We start from the raw sequence: 24,030 nt of genomic DNA, 5'->3' as shown, positions 1-24,030 counted from the left end.
ATGCCGTCAAGATGAAAATTTTCGTCTTCAGATCTGATTCATGTTGGATTTGCAGTTCATGTACTGCAGCGATTATACTGTATCTGAACATAGGTTGCGTAACATACCAGTGTAGCTACTCATGTCTACCTCGCATCGCGGGAGATGAGCATACATAACAATAGAAATTAATCTGGTGTGCATTTTCACCTACATTGCTATGATCCTCAATTCTGTGAAAATGACCGTGAAGATGCCGATGATCTCGACCACCTGCGGTAATTATCCTACCAAGCCATAAGAGTAGGTATATAAGTCCTATCCCTCCAGAACCTTATCACTTCCGCTTTCGCAGTATTTTTCCCCAAGTAACCTAACGTCTTGTCGTTATCCAATTTATCTAGCCAGTCCACGAGTCTGGTGTCTTTGGACACTTTAGGATCAGGTAATCCAGTAATGACCACCTCTTTGCTTTCAGTGTCCGTGTGGGTATCAGACCATTATCTGTTTATTTGTTTGGTAGAACCACCTTGAATCACTGGTCGAGTTGGATCTGTAGCTCAATCCGGCGCGGATTCCGTGAGGTTCACTGAGAATTGTCCATCTGTCTTGGTCTTTGTATTCCGTATTGGCTCTGTTTGTGACAGTTTCTGACATGATGATATAGTATAGGTAATGAAGTTATAGTGAAATTTTCAACAAAAAAAGTGAGCTGATCTAGGGACTGTAAGATTTCAAGCTCTTTCTATAGCCAGGTTTTGTATTTTTCCACATCGCGTAAAAATTACAACGGAGCTTTATTATACTCCGCTGGTCTGTCCTAGGCTTCTTGGAAAGCATTCAATCTTGTGTTATATCAAACAAATTCGATTCGAGGAGGGATCAGGCTTGTATTTAACTTACCGATCCTTTGTTCCCCACCTGCCTCTCCGCCATAGATATTTCGACGGCTATCGTTCTTTCACTAGTATAGCCTTCTTGCAGATTTCTCCTGACCTTCAAGATAAATACCAGAGTCTTCCAATTTTTCTCTGATGAGGTTCCAGTTCGTCCAACAGTCAGGTGCTCCGAGCTGGTGGATCCAGAGTCACAGTAAACCTCAGTTTTTGATAATGTACTGTATTTAATAAATTCCTCAATGAGTCACAAGTAGAACGTAGACAAGAGCTTATGAAACGTACCAGGTAGAAGTCAATTCTCGAGTTTGAAATCCGCTACCACAGGCTAAGTAATTATTCACAGCAATACATGCAAATACAGTAATGGTATGATGATGCAGGATACATATATACAACTGTTGACTCGATACGAACGGAGATGGATTGAAATGAGATGGAATGTGTGCTGATGTAAGTGACCACAACATATAATACACTTTCGAGGTCAAGGAGGAAAGACTCCTCTAAGATGGATCTTCCCATCCACTGTGGGACAGAAAACATCAGCGGATTTCTTTCAAGAACAGACGCGATCGACACTCACCCAGATTTGAGTACATAGGTAGCTTCACCTTCGGGCATATCAGGAGAATCGTTCAGCTTGGCGATTCGCTCATCACCTCTACCTTTTCGAAGGTGGATTCGAACCGCAGATCTATCTAAAAAGGTCAGCTGACTTTGTTGTTGTGCAGATGTGAAAAGACTTACGCATGAGCAAGGATATGACCTACAGATGCTCACTTTCAGCATGGTACCAGAGCAAGATGTAGATGACTCACCTCCAACAGGTTTTGCGTTAGACCCAGCAGCGAACCTGTAAGGAGGTGTGAGTGTTTGTCAATGTATCAACTCCAAGTCGATGTGATCTGGCAAATCACGTACATGGCAGCGGCCTGCAGGCAAAGTGATATCAGCTAAGTGGTAAGACCCTTCAAATGGTACGACATCAAGAACTCACACCAGGATCAGCTTGAACCTGATTAGTAAGGATCACAGCAACATTGAATTCTTCAGCAAGTTTTTGGAGTCGAGCGAGAAACTGATTGAGTTTCTATGTGGATGTAATCGGTGTTTTAGCTTTGGTCGGGGCGAAAAGCAATAACTAGCTTACTTGCTGTCTTTCTGACAGCTCACCTCTACCGGAATAATCTTGACCTGTAGTTATGCAGGATGTCAGTAAAGTGACACCTGTATAGTTCTGGTCAGTCTAACCACTTACGGAAAAGATTCATGATACTATCGACGATGAGAAGTTTGTACGTCCTGTCTTCGACGAATCTACCCATGTGGACAGAATCAGTTCTAAGCTCTAGTATGAAGGAAATTGCCCACCTAACGGCAAGGTCGACCAGCAAATCGCATTGCTGCTCAGAGCTCCAGGCCCTAGCACAAAGTACATTATCGAGCGCCATGGCTGCGTCAACTCCATATCGATCGGCAACAGCTTTGACTCTGTCGGGTCGAAAAGTACCTCTACGTCGAGCGCATCAGCCACCAGATCTTATCCACGCGAATTGAAGTGGTACAAGGGAATCTACTCACTCAGTATCGATAAACGCTACTTTGCCACTTGCACCACCTTGATCTTCTGGAAGTTGAGTTGAAATACAGAGAGTGTGGCAGAGTTGAGTCTGTTGTTGAGATTATGTAAGGAAGGATTTTCTATCTCTCGGAAAGGTCAGACCTACTTTGCCAGTTCGGAATTCACCAAAGACCTCAGTGATACTTTGAGTAGGGATACCACCTCCGAGCATCGCATCGACTGATTTCGAACCTGTAGTAATGTAAATAACATTTTGTCGTCGATCGGCAATTTCGGTTCCAGTGAGGAAGGGTGGCGGCTGAGGGAAGGGAGGAAAGTCAGAACGAACGAATATCGGATATCAAGATATGAAAACTCACAAGCATCTTAGCGACTGTTTCCTGAGAGGAACAGTGACACGATCAGCCCAAAGGAGGATGTTTCCATGTAATGACCTACTTTGAGTTTCTCAACTTTGGCCTAAATTCTTAAGTTAGCTTTGTGCGCGACGACAGTCTAGTGAGCTTACCTCCGAGAGACCCTAGGAAGTTAAAATAGTGAGTTGTAAGTCGGAAGAAACAGAAAATAACTTATCAACCCTTACCTTGATCTTGTTTAAATGTCTTCTGGTAGTTTGAGCAACTCCGAGAATGGTAACGATTCCAGCTGCTTTGAGTTTTGAGATATCTTGAACGTTGATACCCTACAAGAGGAAGGAAGATCAGGACTATGCACACATATCATATTGAGTGATGAAGCTACGAAGAGGAAAAGCCTTGGGATTACTTTCATTCTACCTGGGAAAGCAGGTAGACAAAAGCATGAGCAGACGACTCACATGGGATTGGAGTTCATCAACAGACTGTATGCATAGTGTATCAGCTGATCAAGAGTCGACGTGCTAGGAGTAGCTGGAGCCCACTCACCTCGAAGCCACCGAGAGCTTCCTGGATGAGTGCAAGTATGAATCAGCGTTTGGAAGGCACAAGACAAGGAAGAGTTGTACTCACTTCTTCGTCAGACATTGCGAGATCGGATTTGGTTGTTGGTGTTAGTAATCGGTGAGTAGGGAAGTCAATCGAAGATGAACAGTAGGATACTATAGAATGATGATACCTTCCACTGGCGAAGTGGGAAAAGAAAGAAAAGGAAAGAAGAAGGTTGATTCATGTCGTCCATGTATATATATATATATATATATATATGGATATATGGATCATGTTACGCACAGACACTCTTTCACCCAGTTGACTCACCTCTCTCAGAGTGATCGACCTCCACCGGCTTATCTGACGTCAAACTTATTTGTCACCCCCCCTTTCACCCCCTTGTATCTCGGCAAGTGGCCAATCATATAAACATGTTTTCACGAGATCGAGTCCTCTTCTCTTTTTTTCGAAAAATAATGAAAATTATCTAGTCGTGTTGATCTCTGTTCACGCGCTTATCTTCACCTTATCCATCTTCTTTCCTTCCTCACTTGGTCGTGTGGTTATCAGTGGAGTGAAAACATGGTCTTATCGTCCTCTTCAAGGGTTACTACCCTACCTCACCGAGCTATCCGCTTATCAAGGGGATTGGCAACTCCCTCGACATTGCCTATCAAAGATTGTACCTCGATAACACCACCTTATCCGAGGTTGTTGAAGACATTGGATCAAGTGAGAGATGTATTGCCAAAAGGAAGTAAATTGACGTTGGCGGAGAAGATATTGTATTCACATTTGAGGAATCCGGAGGAGAGTTTGGGGGGTAATGGGGGTAATGGGAAGATTAGGGGGGAGAGGTATCTGAAGTTGAGGCCGGATAGGGTGGCCATGCAGGTGAGCTCACCTCTGAACGGCAGTGATATTCATCGGTAGCTTGGGGTGGGATGGGGGAATGATACTCAATATGATGTAAACTTGTATAGTATATAAATATTATACATACTAACCCATGTACTCTTCCCACAGGACGCATCCGCCCAAATGGCTTTACTCCAATTCATGACTTGTCGACTCCCCTCCTGTGCCGTCCCAGCTTCGATCCACTGCGATCACTTGATCCAAGCTCAGACAGGTGCCGAATCCGACTTGACTCGATCGATCGAAGCCAACAAGGAAGTATTCGATTTCTTGGAAAGTGCAGCGCAGAAATACGGTATAGAATTTTGGAAACCTGGTTCAGGTATCATCCACCAGATCGTGCTTGAAAACTATGCTGCTCCCGGTTTATTAATGTTGGGTACGGACTCGCATACACCCAATGCGGGTGGTTTGGGAATGTTGGCTATCGGTGTTGGAGGTGCGGACGCGGTCGATGCCTTGACGGATACTCCCTGGGAACTGAAGGCTCCATTGATTACTGGTGTCAAGTTGACTGGACAATTACAAGGTTGGGCTACGCCTAAGGATCTGATCTTGCATTTGGCTGGGAAATTGACCGTCAGGGTGAGTCATGCCGTTCAGTCTCTTTCTGTTCTTACCTTTGCAATGGTATAAACCGTCTTCACATTCCAACGAACGGCGTCATAGACGCACATCCCTCTTGCACGTGCACTCCGTTCACTTCTGGTCTTCACCACTGGTCATTCTCGCTTTCTCCTTGTATCTCCTTGTGTCTCTCTAATCCATCTGTAATCTTTGCATTCATTTTATTCAATTATCCATTCATTGACGTATATGCTAATAATAATCGTCTTTCCGAATTCAGGGAGGAACTGGTAGAATCATCGAGTACTTCGGACCGGGTGTACCTGCTCAGTCGTGTACAGGTCTTGCAACCATCGCCAATATGGGTGCTGAAGTAGGAGCTACCACGTCAACTTTCCCATACTCTGACAACATGCGACAATACTTGCATGCTACCGGCAGAGGACCTGTTGCTCAAGCCGCCGACGAAGCTGCCAAGCAGGGATTCTTGAGTGCTGACGAGGGAGCAGAATATGACGAGGTTATCGAGATTGTAAGTATGAGCCCTTCTCAAAGTACCCAATAATCTTAGCTGACAATTGCTCTTGGCATGCGTAGAATCTCTCTGAACTCGAACCACACTTGAACGGTCCATTCACCCCCGATCTTGCTACCCCTCTATCATCTTTCTCCAACTTTCTCAACACCAACAAATACCCCACTACCCTATCCTCAGCATTGATCGGCTCATGTACCAACTCGTCATACGAAGATATGTCGAGAGTAGCCTCCATAGCGGAACAAGCCAAAGCTGCCGGATTGAAGTCGAAGGTCCCCTTCTTAGTCACACCTGGATCCGAATTGATTAGAGCAACTGTTGAGAAAGATGGGTTACAGGATACGCTCGAGAGTGTCGGTGCGACTGTTTTAGCCAATGCTTGTGGACCATGTATCGGACAATGGAAGAGAGATGAACACAAGGGTGAAGACAATGCAATTTTGACTTCGTTCAACAGAAACTTCAAAGCTAGAAATGATGGTAATTTGAAGACTATGAACTTTTTAGCTTCACCTGAGATTGTCACTGCTGTGAGTGCATGAATATATCGTAACATCTAATTAACCGCAGTGGCAAGTAGAACTGACAATTTATTTTGACTTGCTACAGATGGCCTTCTCTGGTGATCTGAATTTCAACCCTACAACCGATTCCATCTCCACTCCCAACGGTCCATTCAAATTCCAACCCCCCTCAGGAGACAGATTACCCCCCACAGGCTATTCAGCAGGTGACCTATCCTACGCACCTAGTCCTTCACCTACCCCCAAGCCCGAAACGGAAATCGCCATCTCACCCGAATCCACCCGTTTGGAAATACTCGAACCGTTCGGTACGAATTTTGCTGATGGTAAAGGGGAGTTACCTCAGATGACATGTTTGATGAGAGTTAAAGGGAAATGTACGACCGATCATATCTCAGCTGCTGGAGCATGGTTGAAATATAAAGGTCATTTAAGTAATATATCAGAAAATACATTGATGACCGCTGTAAACGATGAGAACAACCAGATCAACAAAGCGATAGATATTGATGGTTCCGAAGATACGATTCCTAAGACTATGCAGAAGTATAAGAAAAGGAATGAACCTTGGATGTTGGTAGTGGATGATAATTGTGAGTTGAGGACTTTCTTTCTTCCTCCATAATGCTTTATCTGCTTCTCAAAGCTCACATGGATTTTGCTGATCTCATCATTGATTGTGGCATCAACAGACGGTGAAGGATCAGCTAGAGAACACGCAGCTTTACAACCCCGTTTCTACGGAGGTGCAATGATTGTAGCTAGATCTTTCGCTCGTATCCACGAGACCAACTTGAAGGTGGGTCTACATCCTCATCTATACATATGTCAATAGGCATTGTACCATATACTGATAATTCGTTTGTTTCTCGATGTTACAGAAACAAGGTATATTACCATTATGGTTCATCGATAAATCCGATTACTCCAAGATCTCCTCTCACGATAAAGTCTCTACTCAAGGTTTAGCCGATATAATGGCTGGTACCTCCACGTCGGATATCGTTGTATTGAGAGTTGAGAAACCCTCTGGAGAGGTAGTGGAGGTCAAGACTAGACATACGTTGAGTGCGGATCAGATTGAATGGTTGAGGTTTGGTAGTGCTTTGAATTACATTGGAGCGAAAGCTAGAGAGACCAGTAGTGCTTAGAGTGTGTGTAGTAGACTGATAGATTGACGACGATATGTTATTGTAGGATATGAGTATATCAACTATTTTATATCTTCTTAGGGAATCATCGTGCATTATGCGTCATGCATTATACATTATCGCTATTTTCAATCTTCATATTCTGCCGCCGTGGTGGAGTATCCTTTCGGGACGATTAACACACATTCTCATGTATATGTACGTTGGGAGCGATCATCAGGATGTCTGCGTACGATTATACATCATCTATAGTATAGTGTAAAGTATATATCAAACGATACGTAAAGCTTAGAAGATAGGGATACAAATTATGAAAGATAATGACAGCGGAGGATGGGAAGAGAGAGGTGAAAAGAGGGAACCTATGTTATTTCAAGCTAAAAATAGATTATATATCATGTAATAATCATATTGCGAATTGAGGAAGTTTAGAATCATCGACTTATTCGATCTACCAGTCGATCAAGTAAGTGATAAATCAACCAATATCGTGATTATACCTAAAACAATTTCGATACCACTGAACGAAGTTGAGGAAAGGGAGAAGGAAGACGAAAGATCAGCCTGAATTCTCCACTCAATCTCACTGAAACGAACGTGCACTTACATCAAGATGATCACGATCCCTTCCAGCCTCTCTCCATGACTCGAATTGACACTTTCCTTTAGCAGTTTCAACATATCTTGTAATACCTGTTCACAAACCTCATTAATCAGCTCCCAGAGATCGATTATGTGTATGGTGGAATACACTCACATCTACTCTGGCATTCAACAGATCTACCCTTTGACCTATCTCGAGATACGATCGAGCTGCTCCATATAATGGTTCCAGATCCGGGAAAGTCCTGTACAGTTTAGAATGATAAATCAATTAGATTTGCCATTTTATTGATCGTTGACATGGGATGCAATTGACAACTCACCAGAAGAACTCCTATATCAATTACACCACCAATAAGGGACGAAGGAGAAACTATGAGCTGGATGATTCCCATTATCAGGGGAGGAGTGCCAATCAACTCACGGGTGAATCCAAGATCGATCCAACTAGATTTATATTTATTCTCAAGATGAACAAATTCCCAATCTGCTTCATAATTTCACTTCGGGGCAACTACAAGGAACCACCACAAGAATGTCAATGAGTTTCATTACTCATACCCATTTGGAGGTTTCTTTCAAAGATACTCACCCCGATCTTACCCGTCTCACTGAGAGATTTGGGTATATCTTTAGTCTGTTCAATAGTCGATGTAATCAATTCTTCGAATAAAGATATTTTCACTGATTGTGACAAAGCGTGAGACAGGGAGAGTTTCGTCCTGAATGTGATGTAAACATTTATCAGCTTCTCACCCTGATAAATCTGACTGGGACTCACATATATGAAGATCCCTTTCTTAGAGTGATTACATCGTTATATATTCTATGTTTGGTCATTCCGTCATCAGCTACTTGTTTCAGCAAGAATTTGCGATACTCGAGCCACTACGGTTTTTGTATATACTCACCGAGAATAATCAGCGTAATAGAAATTCAGATCTTCCATTTCTACATCTTCTGTTGATAATCTTTCAATTTCGAATTTTTTACTGCGTACCATCCAAATAAAGGAAAGTAATCAGCATTTCTCTCAACTAAAACTGAGTTCAAGCAGATTCTTGGCATTTCTGAGGGATAGTAGCGAGAGAGGGAAGCAATCCAGTCGAAGTGAACATTTCACTCACATGCTACTCAGGAACCTCTTCTCTTCCTTCTCCGTCATACCCCAGATGACCACCGTCCCATATTCAAACAAGAAAACATCCGGTACCCATTCTTCTTCTTCGAAATCATCATCATCGTCCCTCTCGCTATCTGTTCCATTTCCATTCGACTCTTCCTTATGGCTATTCGATATACGTTTGTTGGTCGTAGAGTTTGACGAGTTATTACGTGATCCTCCGGGACGTTTGGTAAATCCAGTATGTCTCTTAGCTTCATTTGAACGAGAGGGCGAAGAAGATCTTTTGGTATTTGAATTCGTATTTGTATTTGGCGAATAGTCGTTACCGAGATTTAACAAATCGGCCTCAGGGATATTGTTGTTATTCTGTATAAGAGGTTTGAGATGAGGTGATCTAAAGTTGGATGAAGATGAAGTAGGAGGTGGGAGATAGGGTGTGTGTAAACATTCTGTATCGAATATTCTCGGATGAGTACGGTATGATGCAGGTCGAGCTGACAGGTAAGCCTGCATTGCGGGGAGATTATACGTCCTACATATGTACTCGATATGTTCAGCTTGTGTATGGTGTTTATTGGTGATGTTCGATAGCACTCACGCTGCAGTACAGTATGCGGTGACTCGAGGTAACTTTGCCTTTTCACTCTTGGTCAACCTCTGGGCATCCCTCCTAGCGGTTCCTTTAGGTATTTGTGATAATGGTGTGTAAAACTGCAAAGAAGCATCCAGTAAGCTGACAAGTCATACGTAGGTTTGAGGCGTGTATGACATATTTGATAGAAATCAAATTCACCTCAACACCTTCACCTTCATCGCGATTTGACAGATCCCTCTCATTATCCTCGTCTTCATCTTCTTCTGGGATGGTCGGTGTTTCAGGTTGCGTGGGGAGTACCTTGAGTTCTGTTGGTCACAAAGCAATAAAATCAGCAATCCGGACACGGATCGTTTGCAATATTTGTACAGCATCAGCCTTACTCGTTCCCAATTTCGATGTTCTATACATGGACCAGACATCAGCTAGTTCTTCTGGATGAAAACAGTCACACAGGTGGAGAAGATAGAACTCACCTCATAGGTTGTCTCTGTTCCCTTCTGGCTGGCTGCTGCACCTGGGCATATGGCAGTGGGAGTGTGTTTGGTCCTTTTGGAGGCATCTTGATGATGGGGATGGATCGCTTGAGCCTTGAAATTGCAGAATGTACCGAGGATGATATGTGTCTGAGTGTTACTCTCAAGGCCAAGAGTTGTCGATTGATATCATAACTTGACTTGGCTTCTCATCAGAAAACCAGAAAGGAACCCTGAATCACAATTAGGATTCATTCCTAATCGCCCATTACAACTGTGAAAGGGGGTTGATTACAACAACAAGAAGGAATTTGTAAGCGCTGTCACGTGGATCTCTCCTGCTTCACCTGAACAAGCTAAAGTTAACATGGTTTTCGTTTTCGGTTTCAGTCAAATTGTATCCATTCAGATCGGTTCTTTTCTGTGCACTTGGTCTTTGAATCATCTACTTCTTGCACCTATCATCGATTGACCAATCGCCTTCGGACCACAACGGCGTCTGTGCAAGCATGAACAAGCGAGGTCCTTCGGGACTGCCCTCGAAACCATACATGCAAAACAATGGCCCAGGACCTGCTCCCCCTCTTCCAACTGGTCCACCGCCCCCTGTTCAAGCGCAACAGCAGTACTCTCAACAAGGTCAACCGGTAGACCAAGCTGCTCATGCTGCAGCTTGGGCAGCCTACTATCAGGTGAGCTACGACTTGATTTCTTTCACCAGGCAAGCAGCTGACATATTTATCTCAGGCTCAAGGGATCAACCCACCCGCTACCTATTCTGCTGGACCTCAACCTGCTGGTCCAGCCGCAGGACCCGGTACAGCTGGGAACCCCTATGCGAACTACGGCTACGGCGCTGGAGCTCAACATGGGACATATACAGCGCCTGTCCAACCTGGTATGGGAGTAGCTGGACCCAGTCAACCTTTCAGACCAACTCCAGGCAATCAAGCTTATTCTCCTGCTCCTGGTGGGTATGGCCAACAACCCGGTCAATATCCTCAACAAGCTCAAGCTTACAGCCCGAATCCTACCGCTGGATATTCGACACCTCAACCGCAAGCACCACCAATACAAGGTCAAGGTAGACCACCATTCAACCAACAACCTGGATTCGCTTGGGGTGCACAACAACCTACACCTGTCACCGGTACTGCACCAGGCTATCGACCTCCTCAACCTCAACTAACTACGACATATCCTCAGCAAGCTGGACCTGGACCATACTATCCTCAACCTGCTCAAGGTCAAACTCCTCAACAACAGCAATTCGCTCCGACAGGTAATCAACCATATAGACCTCAAGCTCAACATTCGCCCTATCGTCCACAAGGTGCTCGCCCGCCCAGACCACCCATGCCAACTCCTCAACCTGGTGGATTCCCTCCAGCCAAACGACCAAGGTTCGATGGACCGGGCGCAGCTGGGGCAAGTGTGGGGATGGGAAATGGTGTGGTTAGACCTCCTAATGGTCCTATGCAAAATTCGATTAACAGACCTCCATCTGCTCCTGCAGCTTTCAACACAGGTGTGAATGGTGGTCAACCAGGTTTCAATAATTCTTCTTCTGCATCTTCCTCTTCTCGTGGTGGTAGAGGTGCTGCGCCCATCCCAACTTCCAGACCGCCTATTCATCTTGGGTCAGGTGGTCCTCCACCGTTTGGAATTGGATTGGGTGCAAGAGGTGGTGCGCCCTTGAGAGGTGGTTATAGTGGTAGAGGAGGGAGGGGAGGGGGGATGGCAGGTGCTCCGAGAGGTCCCAGTGGAATGATGAGGAGGGATAACAATACTCCGACTGGGGGAGGTGCTAGGAGTTCATTGCCTCCATCTAAGAAGGATACGCCTAGGAAAGAAAAGAGAAGGGAAGAGTTGAGGACTACAATGACTGATTTTAGAATCGTTGGGATTGAGGTGAAAGGATTAGGGTGGAGTTGGGGTAAAGTTGGAGGACAAGAGGTTGAAGAAGAAGAGGAAGTGGTCAAGGCTGAAGAGAAAGGCGATGCTGTCACAGCAGGAGATGAAGTGATTGAAGTGCCTCTTATCGATAACTCGGATGTCAAAGAGGAAACTAAGGAAGCTTCTGGCACCAACGGAGAATCTGTCGATTTGTCTAAAATGGACGAGACCTCGGAAGAAGCCAAATTAGAAGTGACTGAAACAAATGAAGCTTCTGCAGTAGCTGGAGATGATGTGCCAGAAGAGAAAGAGAAGAGGGGTGAAAAGAGGAAAGCGAAGTCTCCTGATTCTGGTGTGTTTTCTGTTTCCCCTTTTTCTTCACCTTTTTGTCTTCAAGTCTGAGAGTTTTCCGTTCTGACTTTTGAGTAATTTTACTGGTTTGGACAATGTATAGAAGAAGAGACAGCCGCTAAGAAACGCAATTCGTCATACCTCCTCACTCATAACAAACCCAACATCCCTTCTACCTCTGAGATCCCCACATCGTCGATATTTGGATCAAACCAAAATCGATTTAGGATCTATTTCGACTCACCACCTGAATTAGATAGGATACCTAAATCCGCTCGAAGGAAGAGAGGAAGGGAGTCTTCGAGCGTTGCCCCTAGTGGAGCTGGTGAGAATGAGGTGGGAGACACGGAAGCTGTAGAGGAAGCGGAAGAGGTTCAAAGGATAAAGGGGGAAATCGAAGCTGAAGCTGAAGCTGAGACTCAACCCGCTCATCAGAACGGTGTAGAAGCTGAGGCCGAGCCTGAAACCCAGACTGAGGATCCTGTTGAGAAAACCGAAGTCCCTACCCTCCCCGAAGCGACTGCGACTGAGAATACCGAAACCCCTCCCGCTCAAAATACTGAGTCTGAAGCTCAAGCGATAGCTGCAATCGTTGAAGCACCTGAGATGACCCTTCCCCTTGAGCAAGTCGTCGAGCCTGTACCAAATGAGGAGGTTGGAGACGTGTCGATGACTACTGATCCAGGACAAATCCCCGCTAGCGAGACTCAAGCTATCGAACCTGAACATGTAGACCCCACATCTGTCACCACCGAGCTCGAAGCGGTACCCGATGCAGCTCCGACCGATATTGAACCACCCAGCACATCTACCGATACACCGAACATCGTTCATGCGGAACCTGTCAATGGTGAAAATCCCCAGCAAGACGAGATTGTCGAAACTATCAACCCTACCGAGGAGAAAACAAGAGCCAGGAGACATAGTTCAGTCAGTTCAACCGATTCTAAAGATTATCAATCTACCATTGCTGGCGATCAGCAAAATTCCCAATCTCACTCACAAATTGCGGCTTCAAGTACTCAAAGATCTGTGCCTAGTACGAATAGACTATCGATCTTGTATGAAAAGAGTTTGAGGAGGATATGTATCGATTCGGACGTTGTGGAAAAAGTGAAAATTTGGAGGAAGGAAGGGAGGATCGAAGTGGAATTGAAAGATCTGGAGTTTGAGAGTAAGGAAGCACAGGAGATCAGGCTGCCTAAGGGTATATTGGTGAGTCCCATTCTCTTATCGAATAAACAAGAGGATCAACTGAATTTGTTCACTTCTACTTCCGACAGGTCGAAAGTTATGATTCGAATGATCAGAGGTATATCACCCTGAATTCAACAAGTATTTCAACTTTCTTCGGTCAGCCTGATTATACGGTACCGACTGAAGATGGACAATCCATACCGCCTTTCCATAAAGTCCTATCTACGACTGTCAACAGCCCCTCTGAAGGTCAAGGTGACTCTAGTGAGGTCGCTAAGATCAATGCAGCTCAGAACGGACAGAATGACGATAACGATATCATCGCGGGTTCCGAGCAAGCTCAAAATGTCAAACATGATGAAAGTCAGACTCAACCTGCTTCATCTTCATCTTCGAAAATCACTCTTACTGTCTACTTGAATCGCAAAAACCCATTATCCGAGCCTAAATGGTGTAGAAACAATTCGGCTGATAATTGGTTATATGAGCAATTCGGTTCGAGGAGGATAGAACAGGATGAAGAGAATGGTGTGAAAGGACTTGGATTCGGTTCGGCGGGTTGGAAAGGGAAATTGGAAGTGATGGATCCCGATCCTGTGAGTATCATTCTGACGTACTTGTAGATTCAACGATCCCAGTGAGGACGAGTTGACTACATCTGAAATCGATACTGACGAAAGTGCTGGCTTTATTAGGCACCGACGCTCAAATCAATTCTCGAGCAATGGTCTTCCACCTCTTCGTACGGTACATCCTCAACCAGAGAATCATTCATCTCCTCACTCCTTTTGTCACCTATTGAAACGATCGAGATCCTCCTACGCTTGACTAGGGGAGATCGAAATCCCGTTTATTCATCGAATCCTACATATTTCAATAAATCTTTCTCATCTACCATTAAGAAAGAATCACCTTATACAAATCACCAGACTCATATCTCCTTGGCTGTTCTGGCAATGTACCGTCTTACCACAGACTTGGTGGATAAAGTATCCACTGATGAGTCAGAGAGAGAAAAGGAGAGAAAGAAATTGGACGAAAATGTTAATGATATCATTAGGAGTTTACCGCTGAATATGATCCAGAGGAGTCTGGATGGGTTGTGGAAAGAGTGGAACGCTCATAACAAAGATTCAGGCAAAAATGGATCGTCCTCAAAAGATAAATAGGAAATCGCTTGGAGATGTACAGTCGGATCTAGAGGACGAAAGATAAGAGAGAGTCATAGCTGTTATTGTTGTAGGGGGATAAATGCAATACAATTCTTGCCTTATATTGATCATCGGGGCATCAATACGAACCATGAGTAGGCAGTAAGTGATACTGGAAATAATGGGAAATCGTGTCATAGTTCCTTCCCTTGCATACATATCACAGCTAGGAGAATACTGTAGTATATCTTTCGGATTGCACGTGGGACACTGATGAACGTTGTCATAATCTGAGAAAGGACACGTACGCGATCCACGGGTTGGCTCTCTCACATCTCGCCTCGAGGTTGTTTCATCCGAGCGAAGAGGTTCAAACAGCAACGAGGGTGGCACAGGTACATCGTGAATGTAGCACAACTGTTCATTGGACGAGCTGTACGACAAAACGTATTGCATCTCTGATCAAACTCTCCATCCTCTTCCATGGGAATATATTCATATAAAAGTAGGCAGTCTGTCCGACAAGATCCACATTGAGTCCAAAGGGAAACTGTACTCCCACAGTAGTTGTGGTGGTAACCTGCCACATCAGTCACGGTGTCGGTATTCGGTCCAGAAATCTTCCAAAACCTCGCCGATTGCACCTCTGACAGACTCTGCAAGCCGGTCAACAGGTCGAAGTTGAGATTCGACCGCATTTGCGATGTTCATTCTTGCGCCTGATCGAGGATCATATCCACCAAGCAATCTCGTTTGTTGAAACCAAGTTTCGAAATCGTGGGCGGACCTAGGATCGTTCGGAAAAAGAACGAGCACAGAAGCATTGGGTTGACCTGTATGTTCGGCTTCAAAATCGATCGATAATCGCAAAGAATTCTCATCGGTCTCTTCGACATCCCAGGCGATGTTACGACTGAAAGCTCCGGTACTAGTGCTTCCCGAGGAATTTCTAGAATGGCCCCGACCGTTTCCTGCCACGGAACCTACCGATCTAGCTGGGGTAGTACCTTGAGAGGGACCGGAGCGCCCATTTTGATGAGGTGTAGCCCCATTACGATAGGTGGATGCCGGATTGCTCCCCCATTGAGTAGAGGGAGTGGGAGAAGCCACAGCGGGAATGCTACCCTCTGAAGCCATATCTCGAGATGGAGTATAAGCTTCGATGGGGTGCCAGACACCCTCTGAGCTGATGTCCGTTGACTACAGATCCTTCAGTGTATTGATTTGGTTGTTGGGAGCTCATATTGCTATTGATCTACTTGGTCTCTTACCAAAACCCTTCGCAAATTGTTGGTAAGAAGAGAAAAGGATCTCATTCACAAGAAAAGGTGAGGGTATTTATACCTTAATTCAGATATCTATAGCTCGTATTTCTGAAGAATTCACACTCCTTCGAATTTGCAGACTCGAAGGCACCAACGCCGTGATCTTTTACATCGTCTAGGTCTAGGGAATTCACCATTGCCGGTATATCCCTTCTGTAAGTCGGAGCATTGGTCATACAGTATATCGATCGCAATTTATATTCAATCAGAAGACACTTTTTCTTCTTCTTGGCTGTGGCTTCGCGTACAGCATCGTAGCTTCGACTTGAGTGATCCATTCATCTATCGCCTTCCTGCATATCTGGCAGAATCAACTTTGATAATATGAGGTGGTAGTACTGGACCAGGTTGATGACCTGCTTTGGGTCCATCGGCGTCAAAGGAGCATCTTACACCTCTCTTCCAAAATGAAATTGCGATGCATTCATTTACTGTAACAAATGGCCCAATTTCCGAATTCGACGAAATACAAAGGGTCAATATAAAGACGCAAATCGAAGCCACATATCTATGCTTCGGAATGACCTGTTGCCATGCCTCTGTCCGAGATGTTGTGTTTAGTATACCGTAGCTTCTTGACTGTCTTCGCATACTGCACTCACTCACCCAGAATCCAATCTCGTATCGAGGTCCTGACTAATTGAATCTTCACCAGTATCATTACCACCGCTGAAGATGTCAGAGAGCAATTTCGCTTGCACGTTTAGTCCTCTGAGTTGAAAGTAGCCGCGCCGTTGGTCAGAGTGGCCTTCTTCCACCCTTCAAGCCACCCTTCGGTCCTTCTTAGAAATCTCTCTCAGCTGCCTGATGTGATTTAAGTGTGATGGTACCTTTGCCACCTGTTGTCCTCTCGAATGGAAATTTCAGTGTTGTCTTTACTTCGTAGCTGTGCAAGCATTCGGTCGATTTCGGACAGGCATTCTGGATCAGTCCACTTCCTGACATGATTAACTGATATTCTTCTGTGCCAGCAGGCCAAATGTAGAAGTTTCCTGACGCATTTAGATGGTGATAGCCGCACTGCTTTACTGCTTTCCGACACCTATAGGAGAGAAGGCTGATCACTCACGAGTACCATCGCCACTCGTGGAAAATGGATCTCCGTCGGTTCTCTTTGAGTTGGATCAGGTGGTGGCATCTTGTCTGTTAGTACAATAAGAGGAGACTGCCTATGTCAACAGTACCACTTGTAAAATACGATATGTAAACACAACTCACAATGCGACGAGTCGACTTTGGTGCTGGCCCATTCATAGGCAAGCCTAAGCCTGAAACATCCTTGAGAAGCTTCCTACTCCGCTGTTATAAGTATATATGTGGTTTATGAGCTGGACGGGAAAGGGCGATGCAGTGAGGATTTGATGTGTCTCAAGTCACCCTTGCAGCCTTCCTCTCTTCTCCATTGATCATTTGAGACAGACATGCTTTTACCCCTTGGGATAGATATGACGTGTAATGATGAGAGTGTGTCCATCGCTGGTTGAACACGTAAATTGTGCTATCAGACATACTTGCTTTACTTCGCGCATCGGGTTGTATACATGCACGATGCATGAGCTAACTATCCATGAAAATGTCAACAAGGAACAGAGTATGTTGAGTAAAGATTATAAGTCTAATAGAACATGTTTATTTTGTTCAAGAGGTGAGTGATCGACATTATTTGCCACTGCCAATTTGTAGCAAGAAACCCTAAAAATCTCATCTTATCAGCTTTCACGTAGACCATTGAATGTAGCAAAGAGGAACACCTACCTTAGCTTCTCTAACACTGAACAACCAACACCAAGCACTATTATCCTTGGTTCCGCCGCCTGTCGTTCCAGATCCTACTGTTCCATTCACCGTACCACCACCCATCTTTCTCTCCTTCACTGCGTCTCTGACTGTCTCAGCGTACCTTCGATCACCCGTCGAGATCCCTTCCTTAGTCAACAACGATCTCCAAGACTCGTCATCCGATATCCATGATGTATCGAAGGTCATTTGACATAACATCGACAGAGGCAAATCGACACCTAAAATAGGTAAAGTAGAATGGGTCTGAAGAGCAAAATCGGACGCTAATCAAGGAATACAGTCAGCTTTGCGATGGTCATCTGGCCGAAGTTCCCAGCTCACCCTTCTCGTAGTATACGGACTAAACCGTGTACAGTCAGCAGTATATCCATCACTCGAAGCATGTTTTAGGGGCTCACCTTAGTACCGTGCCTAAACTTCCTTACGGGTCTACCTTTAGTCCCCTTCGAAGACATAGGTTCAGGCGGAAGAAGTAGCTTGATGTCAACTTCCGCTTGTTTAGGCTCTACTGACATAGCTGCAGCTTGAGCAGATGGTATCGACCCTTCTGCTGACGCGTATGAGGCATCTATACGCCTCTGGTCCGATATAGCTATACGGAGGTGGTTGCATAGGTCGTGTCGTGAGACTAAAGTGAGGCGATCAGTATCTATCCCGCCTCCAGCAAACGGGTAGGTACTTACCTTCCTCTTCCGATTTCCTCAAGATACTTCTTATTTTCACGACAGTTTTACTTGCTTTCGGAATCACCAAATAGCTGTGGCATAAATCATGAGTGTCCATGATCAACATCTGCAATTGTGACAGATTGTAGCACTGACAGGATATTCTGTTCCTGACATTCTAGTGCGACATCTTCGACGCTTCGATCATCATCATATTGCAGATCCGCCCGTATACCAGCTCGCCATAGTTCACCTATGACATTGAGTCGTACCGACAGGTCCACATGAGGGAAAGCAGCCACATAAACATCGCAACGCTACCATTCTTGTAAGCATTTCGATGGAGGTCAAGCGGTATTATATGCCACTCACTGCTGGACTCCAATAACCAAACGATCTTTCATCTTCGCTAGGTTTTTCCATTAATCGACGAGATAAAGATGATTCATATTTCGATACGATACGTGCCAGTTGACTGATACTTCTTTATTAGCTCTGCAGCCCATCTCCTGAAGAAATGACAGCTCACTCTACCGCAATGGTCATACCGACCCCGAACACTCGCCGAGATTGAGAGTGCATAGCAGGCTGTTTGAAATGCTCCAGAAGGGAATCATACCTGTTTTTCAGTCAGCCACAATTCAAGCCGATTGTTTCTGGATTCAGGACTTGGGCCACACTCACCGTCCACCAAATGCTATGACTTCTTTCTGTTTTCCCCTTCTCACACATTCAAACATGAATCCACCACGGAAGAACTGCAAATCACCAGCATAAGCTACATGTGTAGCATAATAGAAGGAAGCTTACTTCGGAATGCTTTGCCAAAGTGGGTCTGAATACTATCTTTCTCGAAACGCCGAAAGACCGAGCAAGTCTGATGACCGACGAGATGTCTTCGAATGCAGCAGCGAGTTTGCGCCTAGCCAAGGGGAATAGGGATTCGAGTCTTGTCCGGACGGCTTCAAACTCATCTGCAAAGCTTGAATTAGCGCAAAAGATGCAGCAGGCAGGCAGCGCATCCGCTCACCTGCTATACAGCATTGTTCCAGCTCGTCCATCACCGATTTGGGTAGACCAGGTATACTACCCAGTATCGATCTAGAATGAGAGGTATTCAATACAGGATGACTCGCGCCAAGTTTCTTAAACTCATGTAGCACTTTCCGACGTGGCTTATCGGGTCGATCGGGTACGATACTGAGTATAGTCTCAAGAACTGTATACACTCTGGTGATGAGCTGTTCGAGTTAATTGGGTAGAAGGCTAAATGCTCGACTTACCACTCTCATGGCTGATATGAAAATCATATTCTACTGAAGAAGACCCTCTCATCCCTCTAAATTCGGATATCACCTTATCTACCACTTCCAGCAATTCTGCTTCAGCGGCTCCTGATCGGAGAGGGGAGAGTATATCAAAGCTATGGCAAGGATTGGGATCAGATAAGATTGCATCTTCGAAACCGCGGGGGGAACTTACCTCAACTCCCCAGATACTAATGGTTGACCTCCAACTTGATCATTCATATACCTTCGTCCAACATGATATCGCTTTATTCGCTCTATCTGACGTCTTGTCGCTGATCGTGCCATAGCCAGCAGGTCAGATGAAGGCAACTGCACCACCTGCCCAGACTTTTCCAGTAATCTGACGGGGTCCAGTCCAGGAAAGGTATTGAGCAGTGTAGTCTCAGGCATTAACAGTGGCAAATAGCTTTCTACTGCACCATGACGCTGAAGAAGCTCGACAAGTCGCTGGATGACCACCGTCAACCAGACTTGCAGCTGATCATCTGAGTCATTGTCGTAAGTATAATCGACAAGACGATGGTCAACATCTGCTATGTTATGGTTGGACTTGTCGAATAAAGCATTCAGAAGTGGTTGGTACTGGGAAGATTTGGGATCCGTGAGTTCTGATCAGACAATATTTGTCAGAAATTGGCACTCGATACCTCAAATGGTAACTCACCAATGATAGCAGCGTCCCAGTCTTCTTTTTTCTTCTCGGGCGAAGGTAGAAGAGGGCTTCTCAACAGCTCAGTAGCGCTGAATCTCTTTGACGGATCATGAGCGAGCAATCTCGTTACTATTTCTCTCTCATTCTGTTTGTGAGTCGATGGCCAACCTGGCGGGAACGTTACGGAGGGTTGTCGAACCGCATTCAAGATATGGACCCTTTCCATGGTGGTTTTGAATGGATAACACATCTCGAAGAAGATGATTCCCAGAGAGTACATATCGGCCTACAGACTTAAGTTAACACGCACAGTAACGACCGTCGCATACACAGGACTGACCTTCTCGTTATATGATCGTGAGATAGCAACTTCGGGAGCGATGTATAAGCTAGTTCCGATATTAGAAGTACGATCCAATTCGTCAGCAAGTGTAGCTGGGCCCGAAGCCACTTCGATAGCGTTCATTTCTGTCGTCTGAGCAATGGAAGTCATGAGCGCAGTCACACCGCAAGTGCAAGCTTCCACTAGCTCACCGACAAACCGAAATCCGCAATCTTGACGTTTCCGTCGCCATCTAAATCCCAATGTCAGTCTTTTCTGAGCGCTTCAGAGGTACACAACTTACCAAGCAGGATATTGGAAGGTTTGAGGTCTACGCTTAAGCATGAGCTGATATCTGTTGTCTTTGTGAAAACCCACTTACCTCGATGGACGATTCCAAGAGACGCCATGTGAGCCAGAGCTGACAATACTTGTCGGAGTAATCGCCAAACTTCGTCTTCTGTCAATCCAGCCGTTATTGCTTCTCGGAGCGTTTGCTGACGATCACGGTTAGCTCTCATAATGATCAGGATAGGACATTACTTACTTTCTCCACGAACTCCATCTGAATATACAATATCCTCTGAACGTTCCCGTCATCTGTGGTAGCATCGGTCACAGATGCAGAAGGTTTTGGAGGTATGGGTATATTTAATGATCTTCCTCTTTCTCTCATTTCTGAAGGATCAGCCGCTGTGGAGGCATCACTATCGCTCTCGCTATCACTATCATCGTCATCACTGTCCTCGTCCTCGTCGTCATCCTCATTCGCAAACCTGATTCTGGGAAAAGAGGCACTTCTAGACTGATCCCTTCTCGAGAAGGAAGCGTCATCAAAATCTAAAGCAAATATATCTTCTTCCGTCAAAGTACTTGTCGGAGCAGGTCCAGGAGTGGAATCATCAGCGGTGGGAGTGAGTTGAGGCGGGTTGGCATCTTCCAACCAACAGGAATAGTATCGCACTATATGCTGGTGGTTAACACGTGACAAATTATTGACTTCCCGATACACTTTGGCTTCATTGTCTTCCGGGCGCAGTTTGACCTTTTTGATAGCGTATGAACGTCCGTCCAATTTGTTCCGGGCTTTGACAACTTCACCAAATCCGCCTTTACCCAGAAATTCAACTTCCTCGAAATCGGTTCGGTACCTCGACAGTCTGGGAGCCAAAGGCTGCGGTGTACTTGGTAGGTATCCAAATAATCCTCTGTTATTGACAGGTGAGATACCTAAATAGCTCTGAGTGAGGTCGTGGGGACCACCGGATAGAGAGTCGTGTGGAGCATGGCCTGCTTATAGCGTCAGTTATGGTGCTCAGATAGATAATAAGGTAGCATACCGCTATGTGTTCTTCTGAAACCTCTTCTTGTAGTTTCATCTTCAGCAGCTCTCAGCTTAGTCAAGGTATCATCCGCTGACAAACGTTTCTTTGGGTTTTGATTCAGAAGACCCGCGAGTATGTCCCTCATGGAGTCGGAAAGACCGGGTGCTGCGCGTAATTAGCTTGATGAGTTCGAGAAACAATTAGCGACAAACTCACCGTGCTGTAATAAGGTTGGAAGATTATGATAATTCCGCAATGTCTCTGGTCCATACATCAGCTGCAATAGGAGCAATCCGACATGCCATAAATCTCTTTGCTTGGAATACGTGTGTGGCGAGTCTCGCTCATCGGGTGATATCCTAAACGATCATCAGATACCGCCGTCATCACTGAAGGATCACAAAACTTACCACTCCTCCGGTATGACCTCGATTTTGGTTCTCAAAAAGGTATTCGAGCGGTGCATATCGACTATCCGTCTTGAATAGCCTGTCCCGGCCAATTTGATCACCTTATCTCCGTTAGACCCAGTAGATATAAGTGTAAAATCGAGATCGATCTCTAAACAGGTTCAGGTAAATTACATGGTGGCTGCGATATTGAGAAAAGAACTCACGCCGCTGAGTGGCATTCCTTGAGTGAATCTCGCTGAGACCGAGGAGCACTTGAGCTATATATTCCTGTGAATAGACCATCAGTCATGATCCAACTCTTTAACACTTCAACTCACTCTAGCTAACTCTTCCCCAAAGCCTTCTCTAGGGACCCAGCTTCTTAGTCTTCCACCCTCATTGGTCGCTTCTGTCATCAAAACCAACCTTTCCCAACCTTTTGGACTCTTACACCGTTTGACTGCATATACCTTGAGCACATGTTCTGATTTGATCTCTTTCACACGTAGAGCTTCCACTGTGCATGCGTCTATCCTTTTGGTCCCTTGGGCAGTGAGATAGTAAGGAGCGGCAAAGTCGATGATTTGAATGTTTAGGCAGGGCGATGAAGCCTTGACAAAGGTACTGTTGGAATTTTGATCTTCGTTTCTGGCCGTTTCAGGTTCGGCCATATAGTTGGTCCATAACACTTCTTTCTTTCCGCCAAATAGGATCCATCTTTTCCAAGATCCCTCATATCCGTCCACACTAATTGGCTGATCCAACTCTAGGAGCCGACTCTCCAGATCACCCACGTCCAATGTAGCTAAAGATTCCTGTCTTCGACGTTCTTCTTGTTGCTGTTTCACCTGGTCGACAGTCTCTTTCTTCTGAATCATGTTCGCTTGAATCTTCTCATGGAGATATCGGTTGGTCTTCGCTTCTTCTCGTTGTTTGTTTTCTTCCTCCGTGAGTCTTGAGGCCTCTTCCGCCTATAGCAAACAGTAGAACGTCAGTCAGATTGGATTACGAATCTGACTTGGTTGATATGAGATATGAATGGACTGAATAACTCACTGCTCGTTGAGCTTCCTCCCTCCTGGCTTTCTCTTCCATTAGGTTGACATCACCAGGACTAGGTAAAGGAGCATGGTTATCGGTTATGAAATCTCGTACTGTGTCGATGAGCTAATTTTTCCGATCGAGAAGAGCATCAGCGCCATATTCATCTCTGTCTCCTTCATCGATGGCTCACCTCAAAGATCATAGCTTCTCCTACTTTGGATTTGGCTTTTTCTTGTACGAGTGTATGTAGACTTTGTACATGTTTGGCTGTGAGGTATTCGGGAGATCGAAGGGACAAGGGTGGAACTTGGTGGGGATATGCCTACGGATATGTCGTCAGTGTTATCTTCATACCATACTGCAGATGCTACGGATATCATTGGAAGCGGTAAACGATAGAAACAAACCAACTACTCACACTTATCATTTTACCTCTCAAGACAACGCTGACTCTTTCATCTTCCATACTCTTGATGGTGACTTCCCACCATCCACCATCTAGCTCGGTACCCCATGCAGTCTTCTTGGGAGGGACATCATGCCATTCGTCCGGATAGATAGCTCGAAGGCTTTCGAGCTCTTCTTCCTGAAGGGCTTTATTAGCCTCAGGCATGAGTCATTGGTGGTTTTCCGTCAGATCAGGTGTATATACAGGTAGTTTAGATGCAAGTCACAGTATCTGCAGTACAGATTCAGGACTGCGATTTGGTATGGAGAAAGATACCAACAGAGGA

At 45.2% G+C, this 24,030-nt stretch overlaps 7 protein-coding genes across 7 annotated transcripts; 2 read left to right on the top strand and 5 right to left on the bottom strand.

The window, feature by feature from the left end:
- Positions 1 to 266: 266 nt before the first annotated feature.
- Positions 267 to 636, bottom strand: V865_005276 (uncharacterized protein; the record flags this gene model as incomplete). The annotated part of the gene is made up of 2 exons (XM_066229049.1): positions 267 to 450; positions 509 to 636. 2 exons carry the CDS (start codon positions 634 to 636, stop codon positions 267 to 269), a joined length of 312 nt encoding a protein of 103 aa, XP_066085146.1.
- Positions 637 to 1,381: 745 nt separating this feature from the next.
- Positions 1,382 to 3,464, bottom strand: V865_005275 (meiotic recombinase Dmc1; the record flags this gene model as incomplete). Its single annotated transcript, XM_066229048.1, has 17 exons — positions 1,382 to 1,403; positions 1,462 to 1,572; positions 1,626 to 1,644; positions 1,697 to 1,731; positions 1,800 to 1,810; positions 1,876 to 1,968; positions 2,029 to 2,072; positions 2,137 to 2,195; positions 2,250 to 2,390; positions 2,460 to 2,548; positions 2,606 to 2,758; positions 2,820 to 2,840; positions 2,899 to 2,919; positions 3,044 to 3,142; positions 3,278 to 3,301; positions 3,366 to 3,386; positions 3,450 to 3,464. The coding sequence occupies 17 exons, from the start codon at positions 3,462 to 3,464 to the stop codon at positions 1,382 to 1,384; spliced, it is 978 nt and encodes a 325-aa protein (XP_066085145.1).
- Positions 3,465 to 3,950: 486 nt separating this feature from the next.
- On the top strand, positions 3,951 to 7,066 carry V865_005274 (aconitate hydratase, mitochondrial; the record flags this gene model as incomplete). The annotated part of the gene is made up of 7 exons (XM_066229047.1): positions 3,951 to 4,262; positions 4,395 to 4,871; positions 5,134 to 5,385; positions 5,451 to 5,921; positions 6,001 to 6,508; positions 6,608 to 6,714; positions 6,797 to 7,066. The coding sequence occupies 7 exons, from the start codon at positions 3,951 to 3,953 to the stop codon at positions 7,064 to 7,066; spliced, it is 2,397 nt and encodes a 798-aa protein (XP_066085144.1).
- A 462-nt stretch (positions 7,067 to 7,528) lies between these two features.
- Positions 7,529 to 9,952, bottom strand: V865_005273 (uncharacterized protein; the record flags this gene model as incomplete). Its single annotated transcript, XM_066229046.1, has 13 exons — positions 7,529 to 7,586; positions 7,674 to 7,759; positions 7,824 to 7,914; positions 7,993 to 8,003; positions 8,094 to 8,183; positions 8,262 to 8,391; positions 8,451 to 8,495; positions 8,581 to 8,661; positions 8,797 to 9,327; positions 9,394 to 9,506; positions 9,589 to 9,698; positions 9,774 to 9,793; positions 9,867 to 9,952. 13 exons carry the CDS (start codon positions 9,950 to 9,952, stop codon positions 7,529 to 7,531), a joined length of 1,452 nt encoding a protein of 483 aa, XP_066085143.1.
- Positions 9,953 to 10,375: 423 nt separating this feature from the next.
- On the top strand, positions 10,376 to 14,479 carry V865_005272 (uncharacterized protein; the record flags this gene model as incomplete). The annotated part of the gene is made up of 5 exons (XM_066229045.1): positions 10,376 to 10,558; positions 10,614 to 12,114; positions 12,217 to 13,328; positions 13,397 to 13,906; positions 14,006 to 14,479. 5 exons carry the CDS (start codon positions 10,376 to 10,378, stop codon positions 14,477 to 14,479), a joined length of 3,780 nt encoding a protein of 1,259 aa, XP_066085142.1.
- Positions 14,480 to 15,049: 570 nt separating this feature from the next.
- Positions 15,050 to 15,704, bottom strand: V865_005271 (uncharacterized protein; the record flags this gene model as incomplete). The annotated part of the gene is made up of 2 exons (XM_066229044.1): positions 15,050 to 15,581; positions 15,640 to 15,704. 2 exons carry the CDS (start codon positions 15,702 to 15,704, stop codon positions 15,050 to 15,052), a joined length of 597 nt encoding a protein of 198 aa, XP_066085141.1.
- Positions 15,705 to 17,445: 1,741 nt separating this feature from the next.
- On the bottom strand, positions 17,446 to 23,909 carry V865_005270 (uncharacterized protein; the record flags this gene model as incomplete). Its single annotated transcript, XM_066229043.1, has 27 exons — positions 17,446 to 17,478; positions 17,542 to 17,849; positions 17,908 to 17,926; positions 17,985 to 18,214; positions 18,270 to 18,343; positions 18,408 to 18,568; positions 18,624 to 18,726; positions 18,781 to 18,870; positions 18,936 to 19,009; positions 19,062 to 19,225; positions 19,282 to 19,470; positions 19,535 to 19,674; positions 19,734 to 20,169; positions 20,226 to 20,499; positions 20,554 to 20,688; positions 20,748 to 20,788; positions 20,840 to 20,866; positions 20,918 to 21,032; positions 21,083 to 21,825; positions 21,876 to 22,025; positions 22,077 to 22,219; positions 22,271 to 22,421; positions 22,477 to 22,540; positions 22,591 to 23,223; positions 23,309 to 23,419; positions 23,487 to 23,618; positions 23,715 to 23,909. The coding sequence occupies 27 exons, from the start codon at positions 23,907 to 23,909 to the stop codon at positions 17,446 to 17,448; spliced, it is 4,935 nt and encodes a 1,644-aa protein (XP_066085140.1).
- Positions 23,910 to 24,030: the final 121 nt, after the last annotated feature.

Source organism: Kwoniella europaea, chromosome 1 (assembly GCF_036810445.1).
Source record: "Kwoniella europaea PYCC6329 chromosome 1, complete sequence".
NCBI lineage: Eukaryota > Fungi > Basidiomycota > Tremellomycetes > Tremellales > Cryptococcaceae > Kwoniella > Kwoniella europaea.
This window is presented reverse-complemented; position numbering and strand designations above follow the sequence as displayed.